This window comes from Caretta caretta, chromosome 3 (assembly GCF_965140235.1).
Source record: "Caretta caretta isolate rCarCar2 chromosome 3, rCarCar1.hap1, whole genome shotgun sequence".
NCBI lineage: Eukaryota > Metazoa > Chordata > Testudines > Cheloniidae > Caretta > Caretta caretta.
Genome location: NC_134208.1, coordinates 187,216,996 through 187,229,131, shown reverse-complemented (window position 1 = coordinate 187,229,131; position 12,136 = coordinate 187,216,996). Strand labels below are relative to the sequence as shown.

General features: G+C 45.2%; 1 protein-coding gene across 2 annotated transcripts in view; it reads left to right on the top strand.

The window, feature by feature from the left end:
- Positions 1–12,136, top strand: part of PPP4R3B (protein phosphatase 4 regulatory subunit 3B) — a 66,282-nt gene that overhangs the window by 41,126 nt on the left and 13,020 nt on the right. For both annotated transcript variants that reach the window (XM_048842835.2, XM_048842834.2), the window contains exons 12-14: positions 969–1,138; positions 4,335–4,474; positions 5,425–5,609. In XM_048842835.2, the coding sequence (XP_048698792.1) occupies positions 969–1,138; positions 4,335–4,474; positions 5,425–5,609 (495 nt within the window). The remainder of the gene's footprint in view (positions 1–968; positions 1,139–4,334; positions 4,475–5,424; positions 5,610–12,136) is intronic.

The following is a 12,136-nucleotide window of genomic DNA, read 5'->3' as shown; positions in this document are numbered from 1 at the left end:
TTAGCACTGAAATACTTCTTCATGTTCAGAATCTGTTGAATTTACATGCAGTGCCTTGGCTTAATTTGTAAATGTGTAAATATCCTAATTTTTTTTTAATCCAGTGAGCCACCAAAGCTGCTATTCTTTATTGAAGTTACCTTTTCATGTAATTTAGGTCCAAAATGTGACACAACTTTCAAATTAAGAGAAACACATAGGTAGAAGTCTTAAAGGACCATTGTCTTCTAGTCCACTAGCAAAAGCAGAAAATCAGTTGTATAGTATAAGCCCACCTGATACTGCTTAGTGCTCCAAAGGAAGGTGAAAACACCTGATATTCCCTGCCGATATTCCCTGCCAATATTCCCAAGTACTGTGCTGTGGAAGGAGAGGTTGGTAATTCTCTTCCCCCTCCACCCTGTGGAATGGATCATTTTGGAATTGGGTAGTAAGCATAAAATATGATTAGGTGTCTAGTCTCACCTAAACTGAGATCATTATAAAACTATAAAATCCACTATTTTTGGTAGGAAATTAATGAAATCACTATTTTGTGCACCATGGTACATAAGGAATGACCTAACATGTTTTGTGCTCGCCTCTCAGAGCTAGACAGCAGAAAGAGCACACAAATGAACCAATAAAATCTATATATCTGATGGGCTAACACTTACTGCTGCTTCATATAAACAAGAAAATAATGGAACCAAAGTTGTGTTGGTTTGTGCGCAACAAGAAATGTGAAAGAAAAGTTTGCCTGATAGGAAAAAGACAAAACCAATAGATACTTATTTTGAACCTTTAGTTAAGTGTTTTTAAAAAGCAAGCAAAAAAGTATTGAAAAGAACTTTTGCAGCCCTTTTAACAGATGTTGCAGATCTCACTCCCACTGAAGTCAATCTTAGGTTTTCTGTTGACTTCAATCACAGCAGAATGGGGATTGTACAATGATTATCAAAGATTTCTAAATTTTCTTTAAACTGCAGGTGCTCTTCGCTTTATGAGGAGGATAATTGGCTTGAAGGATGAATTTTATAACCGTTATATCACCAAAGGGAACCTGTTTGAGCCAGTTATAAATGCTCTTTTGGATAATGGAACTAGGTACAATCTGCTGAACTCAGCTGTAATTGAACTGTTTGAATTCATCAGAGTGGTAAGTTTTTAAGCCAGTTTTGTTTAAAACACTAAGTTTTAGGCATGTAACATCTTATGCATTGAACACAAAATGCAGAGTCTAGAAAATTTCACACTAAATAGGATAGTACCAATAACAAAAGTTTAGCTATTATAATACTAAAGTATAAAAGTCCTTTGTTTAGTCTTGTGTTTGTATCTTGCTTGACTGTCCTTTTCCTATAACTTTAGGGAGCATGTCTGGCCAAGAAGTTGTGGGGTGGGAACTGGTTAACACTCTCCTCTTGAAATCAGCATGTAATACCTGTAAAAACGTACGGGGTGTGTGTTGCTTAGAGCAGTGTTAATTTTAGGCCTGCTACTTCTACTCACTGCCTTTATAGGGGAAAGGTATGGGAAAACGGCACCAATGGCATCAGGACCACCAAGCCATTTGAGCTGCTTCGGGCGGAAAGAGGGGACTGGCAGGAATACCTGGGATGACATTTGTTTGGTGAGGGTGCCTTGAGATCCATAGGGTTGGGGTCAAGTGAATCTTTGGGTTCTGCATGAGGAGAAGACGACTGTCTTCTACCTGTAGCTGTTAATCTTTCCCACAAGACTATCCTATATTTGTAGGTTTTGCATATTACTTTGGATTTAAGATGGTATCTAAATCAGTAAAATAATGTCTTATAAGGCTAAAACTATAATTTCTTCTTCATCTAAACTGGAAAAAGTGCTTTTGTTCTAAATCAGTGTTGTAATGAAAAGGGAGTTCTAGTGTCCTTGCAACTCAGGAGGTTTGGTTTTATTTTTCCTAAACCAACCATGTGGTTGAACAACTTTGAATACATGTAGTGATGGTGATCCTGCTATTGTCATGAAATAAAAATAGCACAAGTAGCAGTGCTTTCATCAGTCAGTTGTCTGGTGTAAGAGTTGCTATCACAACAGCTTTTGTTGAGTAAACGTCAGCTGTTACCAGCATGCATGGGGACTTTTTGAGTTTAACTTCCTTTTTTTCATTAAATGGACATTTTAGATATCTAATATGGGAGGTCTCTGACCAGAGAAGTCATAAATGAAAGGCCTTCCACTTACCCATGGGCAGTTAGTTACTTGTTACCTGTTGTGTAACAGGGAAAGAGGAAACCACTTCTTTATTCTGACTACCATTTTACTCCCCTCTAATCCCTATTCCTTACCTACATGTAAATTGTACTTCCTGACTGAGGCCAAAATAGACCAGTTGCAAAGGATGTAAACCTGTGTCTTTTAGAAAGACATCCTTCTGACTAATCGACTGCATAGTTAATGGGTGAAATTCAGAGGAGTTATGTAGCATAAATTGCATGTCAGCAAGTGGGTGTGAATATAAGTCTAAAGGAGTCTAAATGAGCATAAATTGCATGCTGAAAAACAAAGTAGACACAGCCTACATCAGCTTGCTCCCAAAGCCTGGGTAAAGAGAAGGTCCTTGCAGTGTGCCCCAAAGCTCAACTAAGTCAAGTTATTTCAGACCAAGAGGGTGTTCACAGAGACCCACTTTCATGTTTGCAGAGAGAAAGAGGACAGTAAATATAGCATGCTTTAACACCTTGAGTTGCTGGCAGTCCCTATCCAGAAAATGGGCATGTTTAGGGTTCTGCAGGACTTTAGGGAGCATGTCTGGCCAAGAAGTTGGGGGGTAGGAATTGGTTAACATTCTCCTCTTGAAATCAGCATGTAATACAGGGGTGGGCAAACTATGGCCCGCAGGCCAGATCCAGCCCGATAGGGCTTTGGATCCAGGCCACAGGATTGCCAGCCCTGCACCACTCCCAGAAGCAGCCGGCACCGCAGCTCCTGCGGGGGGTATGGGGGTGGTAGAGGGCTCCGCGCGCTGCCCTCGCCTGCAGGCACCTCCCCGCCCCACCCCCCTAGCTCCCATTGTTTTGGAAGAGGGAACCGCAGCCAATGGGAGCTTCGGGGGAGGTACCCGCAGGCGAGGGCAGCATGCGGAGCCTTCTGTGTCCCCCTTCCCCAGGGGCTGCAGGGACGTGGAGCCAGGGCAGGCAGGGAGCCTGCCTTAGCCCTTCTGCGTGCCTCTGCGCGCCCCTCCCCCTGCCCCGAGCCGCTCCAGGTAAGCGGCACCGGCCTGGAGCCTCCACCCCAAACCCCTCCTGCACTTCAACCCCCTGTCCTGAGACCCCTCCTGCACCCCAACCCATTGCCCTGAGGCCCATCCAGCACACTGCACCCCCTCCCACACCCTGCACTCCCTCCTGCACCCCAGCCCTGTGCCCCAGCCCTACATTCATGGCCCTGCATGCAATTTCTCCACCCAGATGTGGCCCTCAGGCCAAAAAGTTTGCCCACCCCGATGTAATATCTGTAAAAACGTACAGGTATGTGTGTTGCTTTGAGCAATGTTAATTTTAGGCCTGATACTACTCACTGCCCTTGTAGGGAAAGGTATGGGAAAATGGCACCAATGGCATCATGACCACCAAGCCATTTGGGCAGCTTGGGGCGGAAGAAGGGGACTGGCAGGAATACCTGGGATGACATTTGTTTGGTGTGGGTGCCCTGAGATCTATAGCATTGAGGTCAGGTAAATCTTTGGGTTCTGCGTGAGGAGAAAAGTGTCTTCTACCTGTAGCTGTTACCTTTACCACAAGAAGAGAAAATGCATTGGGTTTTCAGTTCATTCAAGCGTGGGCATTTTTTGACTCTTCCCCCTTAGCCCATTTTAGTACAGAAAGAAATGATCAGGCCCATAAAGGGCGATTCATTAGAGACTGACTGAGAAGTAGCTGTTCCTCATTAACTACATAACATATAAAGTGGATGGTAAAACTCTGATCCTTATATGAATGTTCTATGTTTGTTTGCTCTTGCCTCGTATTTTTTCACATGAAGGCGTAATCCTGTGTATAAAACACTATATTCATCTCCACAGAAACTCATGTTGATATCACAGATAAAAGGGACAGCAAGTGAGAAAAAGGAGCAGATAAATTCAAGCATCCATTTACATTAGAAGCAATTCTGCTGATCTCAGATTTATTTATTTAAACTTTTCCAGGAAGAAAAACGAAGTAACTGTCTCATCTGTCATTTGCAATATTTTTTTTAATTTAGGAAAAACGAGTCGAGTAACTTTTAAAGCTAATAGCCTTTACTGAAAACCTCTGATCTTCTGTATCTTACTATTATATTTGAGATTTAAATATTGTTTTGTGCTTATGCAGGAAGATATCAAGTCACTTACTGCACATATAGTTGAAAACTTTTATAAGGCACTTGAATCTATTGAATATGTTCAGACATTCAAGGGGCTGAAGACTAAATACGAACAAGAAAAAGACAGACAAAATCAGAAATTGAACAGGTACTGTATTATTCGCACATCTTGAAACTCAAACTTTTGTAATAAAACAAAATATTCTAATAGCATCTCTGGATAGTCTTTCTAGAGGATTCCCCAGAGTAGTTAGTTGTGTGTGCAGTTACTTTATTTTTCATGTTCTCTTGTTTCCACGTTAAATTTACACAATAATCTGACTTGTGGATCTAACCAACTTGAATAGTAAATTGGTGGCTGAGGGTGGAAGGAATGTTTTCTGTTAGTTCATTTTCATAAATTTTCTATCAGAGAAATTCGATTAAGGCCATGTCTACACTACCACTTATGTTTGCAAAACTTGCGTCACTTGGGGGTGTGGAGAAAACACCCCTGAGTGACATAAATTTCGCCGGCATAAGTGGTAGTGTGCACAGTGCCATGTTGATGACAGAGCTCTCTCCTGATAGCGTAGAGCAGCTACATGAGAGGTCTTACAGTGGTGCAGCTGAATCAGTACAGCCTAAGCCTCTGTTGAATAGTTCATAAGACACAGATGCATCTTGCTGTGTGCTCTAAAACCCTCCTGACCTATTTGACGTTAAACGTAAACTCTAATTTGGGGAGGGGGTTACTAGAACTTGGGTAGAGTCAAGAGCAGAATCCTCTATGAAATCTTTACTACTGACATGGTCATGCAGTTTGCTTTTTAGGCACTTTGATTCTTTATAAGTGTCCAGATAGAATGTACAATCTAAATAACTAGCCTGATCTAGACTCCCTTCATCAACCCACTAAATTCATTTCAAGGCATCAAGAAATTATTTCCAGGATGAGCTTGTACAGTCTTTGATTATTGTACTTCATAGTGGGTTATACTTTTTCAGGTTGCTTCTGTGCTGATATTTCGCCACACTGTATCAACCATTCATGGTTCCTTGTTTGATTGTTTGTAAACCAGCGACAAGGCTTGAATCATTTGTGGTCGTTCTTTACAGCGTCCCATCCATATTGCGTAGCAACAGATTTCGCCGAGATGCAAGAGCCTTAGAGGAGGATGAAGAAATGTGGTTCAATGAAGATGAAGAGGAAGAAGGTGAAGCTGTTGTACCTCCCATAGAGAAATCAAAACAAGAGGATGACTTTCCAGATAGTTATGAAAAGTTTATGGAAACTAAAAAAGGTAATTTATTTATCATTTCTGTTCTGCAGTACAAAACTATTTTATATCCTACATTGTGTGACTTGAGATAAACATCTTGATTCTTCGAGTAGGTGTCCCTATGGGTGCTCCACTTTAGGTGTGCACGCTCCAGTGCAATTTTGTTCAGAGATTTTTGGTAACCGGGCCTGCACCCTGTTTATGTCTTCATGGTCCAATCCAAGGGCATATGGGGTTGGCAGACGCAACTCCAGTTCCTTCTCAACCACCTGTGGTTAGAGACTGAGCGTTTCTGTGTACATTAGCCTCAAAGTTTTAGCCAGCTTACTTGTTTTATTCTTACCTCTTTGATCTTGTTTTATTAATTTTCCACATATGCTTTTGCGCGGCTCGCCCTGTTTTTGTGTTTTGCAACCAGCCACTGAGTGCCCTGCTTCCCCAGTACTAACTAGGTTTTTGTTGCAAGAGGACTTCGAAATGTTTGAAGAACCTGAATCCCCTCTACTGAGAGGTACCAAGAGGGATCTCCTGCCAGTACTGACATGCACCTTTCTGCTGCCAAACCCACACATGCAGGCATGGCTGCTAGTCCCAATGAAACACCAGTACAGACGCCATTAACCCCCCACCCCTACTTAAAACTGGGGATACCACCTCCTCAGACGCTTGAGATCACTGCCCAAGATTCCACTACCTTTCCATTTGAACATCCCTCCTCTGAGATGTATCCCTAGGAAGAGACTCCAGGAACCTTCTCTGGCAGGAACACTCTTGGGGTCCCTCCCCCTTCCCTTATGTCCCATAAGAATGGACTTTCTAGAATCCTGGGGTCCCATAGGGCGACCAGTTCTGTAGAGGTTACCCTTACTCAAGAGCACCTTCCAAGAAGGACAACCACTAGTACCCCAGGACCTTCTAGAGGGAGAGCTGAAGAAGAGGCAGTGCCATTGAACAAGTTGTCATCCTCATCAGATGAGCAATTATGCCTCCTCCCCCATCCTGTGTCATTTGATGTCCACTTTCTGTAGGAGGAGGAGGCTATATAGTTTGGATGGTCTCCACCTCAGTAAACTATTTTCCCAGGGAATAGACTAACTAGAGTAGTCAGGAGGGGTTAAACTAACACTAAAAGGGGGAGGGTAAAAAGGGGGAAGATGTGAGTACTCAGTACACAGTAGAGCTGTTTGGAACAAAATTAATCAAGGAACCAAAAACATGAAGAGAAGAAATTCTTGAATTGCCTATAGGCTAGTGCTATGAGCCTCTTTAACAAACAAGAGTAATGGGAATTGCTAAGTTATGAGCATAAATTCAATCTAGTTGGTATTACTGAAACTAGTTGGTGTGATGATTTGCACTATTGGAATGTTAGAATCAATGGTTAGATGCTAATTTGGAAGGCTTAAGTGCATAAAAGGGAAGGGGAGTGGTACTTTTAAGTCAAAAATGGCATTACCTGTTTGAGTCACTAATAACTTGGAAGAAAATGATCTTGAATGCTTACAGATCAATGTCTTTAAAGCACAAGATTAGTTGGAGACTGCTATAGACCTCCAAATCACACTAGGGAACAGTATGACCACCTCATTACACATCTATCTATTATGTCTTGCGGAGGGAGAGAAGCTGCATGATCATGTGAAACTTCAATTTTAGTGACACAAGCTGGGAGTCTCATGCTGTCAGTACTAAAACATTCTTGGAATTTCTAAACATTATGCATGAAAAATTCCTAACTCAAAAGTTTTTGCAGCCAACACGGAGGAATTCTTCTAGGTCTTGTCCTACCAGATAGATAAATACTGGTCACAGAACTAAAAATTAATGAGAGCTTAGGTAGAAGTTCTTCTTCGAGTGATGTCGCAATGGGTGCTCCACTGTGCTGCTGATGGGAGAACTTTAGTAGCAGTGTCTGTTGGGCGCGTGCCTGGGCTGTCTCTCTTCGTGCTGCGCCACGAGGCTAGCCCGCATGCATGAGCTAACTGTCCTCAGTTCCTTCTCAACTGCCCCTGGCTAGAGATGAAGCCATTAGCAGTCAGTTAAGGCTGTTGTTTTTCTGTTTGCAATTTGAAGTTATTCTTCCAGTGCTTGCTCTTGTCCATTCCATGCTGGGTGGATGTGTACATGCACCACGTGCAGTTGCCGGAGACTTTTCCCTCTGTGGTATCCATTGGGCTCGTTCTATTGCCTTCTGGAGTTGTGCACGTCTGCACTGGTATAAATGGTGCTGCAGGCCCCACATCCTCTGTTTCTTCTTACTGCTCATGATTGTTGCTGGAATGACCCTTCTTACTAAACAAGGCTCCTTTCCCAGTGGTTTGGACTTGCTCTGTTCGTATTTTGTATAGTTATTGTAGTCCATGTATATAGTTCTTAGTTATAATTAGTATATATAGTAGTGTTAGTATATATATAGCTGTCCCTCTTCTCAAGGGACTTTTCGTCCCAGGGGCGCTGGGCATGCCCCAGTCCCCAGGCTTCAAGCTGTGTGCCTTGTGCAGCAAACCGATGCAAGTTAGTGACTCACACTAGCTGTCTAAAATGTCTAGTGGAGTCTCATGTTAAAATGCCAGCTCTGCAGAGACTTCAAACCCTGCACGAGACAGGATAGACACATTTGACTGAAGGCCATTCTTGTGGAGGTGACCCTCCGACCGGCCTCAGAGCCAAGCCGTTCTGAATCAGCGCCAAGTACCCTGACATCAATGCGGAGTGCTCCCTAGCATGGGGCTCTTCCCAGCACCACTCTCCATCCCTGGTGCAGAGGAAGAGGCAGAAGAAACAATGCACTGAGAGATGGCATTCTCCAGTGCAGAGAAGAGACAAGCAGGGTATGATTGGTATAGTGAGACCCATGTCGGGCCACTTGCCCTTTCCAGAGCTTCTGATGTGCCAATAACTCTGCATAGGGAGCTGAGTTCAGTATGGGATCCACCACCGACTCCTAGGAGCAGCCATGGGGTCAGGCATCTGCTGGCCCCTTTCCATCCAGAGGTTTTCCAGGTGGCAAAGGACCTGCTGTACCTCCCAATACCACCAACCCCTCAAGGCCTCTTGTAAGCCACGACGACTGGGGACAGGAAGGGGCAGGATGCAGGAAGCTCCACCACAGCACCATCCTGGGACAAGCCCTCCTGGTCCCAATGCAGTGATCACCAGCCCGCTGCCGGTCCCCAGTTTCCCAGTGCTGCCTGGAGGAGCAAGCGGGTACTGGGTCTAAAAACCAGACTTTAGTACTAGCCCTTCTGCCAGTGCCTGGCCAGTACGGAAATCCTTAGCAGTTTCTCCCGGTACTCTCATACTTTGTGGTGTCAGAAAGGCAAACTACTGTCTCTTCCCGCCCGGCTCTGGACCCAGACTCCGGTACTGACCCTGGTGCCCATATCCAAGAAATGGCCCCAGTGGATATGGTGGAGGGGAGGGCTGTCGCAGGCCCTAGTAACCCTCTCCCAGAGGATGACTTCAGGGCCCACCAGGAGCTCCTGAAAAGGGTAGCTGTTAACTTGGGCCCGGAAGTTGAGTAGCTTAAGGAGTCAGCACACAGCCTAATAGACATCCTGGCTGCAGCTACTCCTTTCAGAGTGGTCTTGTCTGTTAACAAAGCGTTGATGGGCCCCTTCACATCACTGTGGCAGACTGCTTCCTCTCTGTCCCCTACCTCAAAAAGGGCAGAAAAGAAATACTGTGTCCTAGCCGGTGATTTTGAATACCTTTACTTGCAGCCCCCACCCCACTGGGGTCCCTGGTGGTGTTGGCGGCGAATGAGCGGGACAGACTGGGAAGTTGCTACCCTCATAAATAAGGAGCCCAAGAGACTGGACCTGTTTGGATGTAAGCTTTATTATACGAACAGTCTCCAGTTATGTATCTCCAACTAGCAGGCCCTGCTCAGGATGTAAGATTTTAATCTGTGGGAATCATTGTCCAAATTTAAGGACTCCCTGCCACAGGAGTCAGTGCAGGAGTCCATGGCCATCCTAGAGGAGGGCAAGACTGTGGCCAGGACCTCCCTCCAGGCGGCTCTGGATGCAGCCGACTCAGCAACCAAGACTGTGGTGTCAGCAGTCACCATGAGGCGCTGTTCATGGCTCCAGTCATCTGGCCTCCCTTACGAAGTGCAGCAGTCCATCCAGGACCTCCTCTTTCAGGCCACCTCCCTGTTCTCAAAACAGACAGTCTTGAAGCTTCAAGGACTTGATGGCCACCCTTTGCTCCTTAAGCCTTTTACAGGCCTCCAGCTTCCAGGAAGCACTTTGGGCCCCAGCAGCCTCCCAAGTTTGCGGTGCCTCCCAGGCAAGAGCCCTACGAAAGAAAAGGGAAGGGCTATAAGTGATTCCAACCCCTCCTGCCCACCTCAGCCTCCCAGTCAGGCTCTTAGATATTGCAGTGGAGCTAGGCAGGCCTTTTGAAGATATGCCCAAGGTGATATATCAGTCTCAACTCCAGATCTGTCTCCCCTTTTTGTTTTTGGAATGTCTGTCGCCCTTCAGCACAACATGATCATATGTAACATCGGACTGTTGGGAACTGAGTACGGTAACAGTCAGTTACAGCATCCAGACCTCTGAACCACCTCAGGAGATGGAGGAAGCCAGAATGGAGGAGAACCTAAGGCCAAATCCTCCTCCTCCCCAGAGTCATAGAATCATAGAATCTCAGGGTTGGAATGGACCTCAGGAGATCCTCTAGTCCAACCCCCTGCTCAAAGCAGGACCAATCCCCAACTAAATCATCCCAGCCAGGGCTTTGTGTCTCCTCCACCAAGTTGTTGTGCCGCCTCCACCATTTCTGGCAGATGACTTCCGTCTTTTCCAGGAGCAGGCAAGGAAGGTGGTGGACACCCTTCAGAAACAGTTGGAAGACGTTAGAGACACCCAGCATCAACTCCTCAATATCTTCCACTCTTCCTCTTCATCAAAGGTTGCCCTTCCAATTCATGAGGCCATTTTTGACCTGGCCAAAACAGTTCGGCAAACCCTGGCTTCGGTGGCTCCAGCTTTCCAGCGTGCACATAACAAATATTATGTCCCAGCAAAGGAACATAATAAGTTCCTTTTTTCCGACTCACCACCGGATTCCATCATGGTGGACGCTGTCAGTTTCCGTGGCTGGCAACACTAGTGTAGGGCTACATCATATGACAGAGACTGGAAATAGCTGGATCTCTTTGGCAGGAGGACATATTCCCCGGCCCCCTTGTAGTTCTGTATTGTCAACTGCCAGGTGCTCACAGCCAAGTATCACAATACAAATTACAACAAACTTAATGACTTTTTATTGAAAAACTGCCAGAGCTGCATTGGGAGCTCTTTAAAGAGGGACAGTTAGTATCAAAAACTTTGTTACACTTGTCCCTCAACACCGCTAATACAGCAGCACCTCCACAGCGGTGGTGATGCGACTGACATCATGGCTCTGTTTGTCGGGATTCATGAAAGAGGTGCAGTCCACAGTGGAAGTTCTTCCTTAGGGCACAAAAATCATAGGTGAAAAGATGAACGCTTCCCTTCATACCCTGAGGGATTTCAGGACTACCCTAAGGTCACTGGGAATCTATACTCCGGGGCAAAAGAGGTGTTCTAGTTCACAGTCTCAACCCAGAGCATATGTGGCTCAATATCAACCTCAGCACCATTACGAACCACAGAGACAAAAAGGGAAATTCACAAAGCGCAAACAGTCTGGTCCACAAAACTTGTCCCAACCCCCTGCATCTAAACATCACTTTTGACGGGGAGGTTGCGGCACCGTGAAACCACTCCACAACTGATGCAACCGACCCTGGTTGTATACCTATTTGGCCACCAATTGACAGTGTTCCACAGTTCCTGGAAACACATAACATCAGTTCAATGGCTTTTACAGATCGTCCAGTCCGGTTACTCCATCCATTTCACCTTCCTTCCCCATCCCTCTTCAGGAATGCTGTTCACGAGAATTTACTACAACAGGGGATAGATCGCCTCCTCCAGTTAGGAGCCATAGAATCAGTACCTCAGTATCTGCGAGGCAAGGGATTCTACTCTTGTTACTTCATAATATCCAAAAGAAAGGGAGGTTGGAGACCTTTACTGGACCTCGGAGCTGTCAACAAGTTGGTTAAGGCTCAGAAGTTCAAGAGGGTCACCTTATCAACGATCATTCCAACATTGGAACAGGGAGACTGGTTTTTGGCCCTCATCCTCCAGGATGCCTATTTTCACATCTTCATCCTACTGGTTCACAGACGATTTCTCAGGTTCACTCTTGAACATGGCCATTATCAGTACAGAGTCTTCCTCTTCAGTCTGTCATCAGCCCTGAGAACTTTTTCCAAAGTTCTCTCAGTGGTAGCCACTCAAATTACCATTTGCAAGTGATAATGATTTGCCCATACCTGGACGACTGTGTCCTCGGAGCCTGGTATTTTCAGGAGGCCCGCAAAGCCATCGAGACTATGATACGCTTGTTCACAGAACTGAGTTTACAGATCAACATCCAGAAGCCATCCCTCACTCCAGTGCAATGCCTAGAATCCATAGGGGCTAACTTAGACACCCTACAGGCCA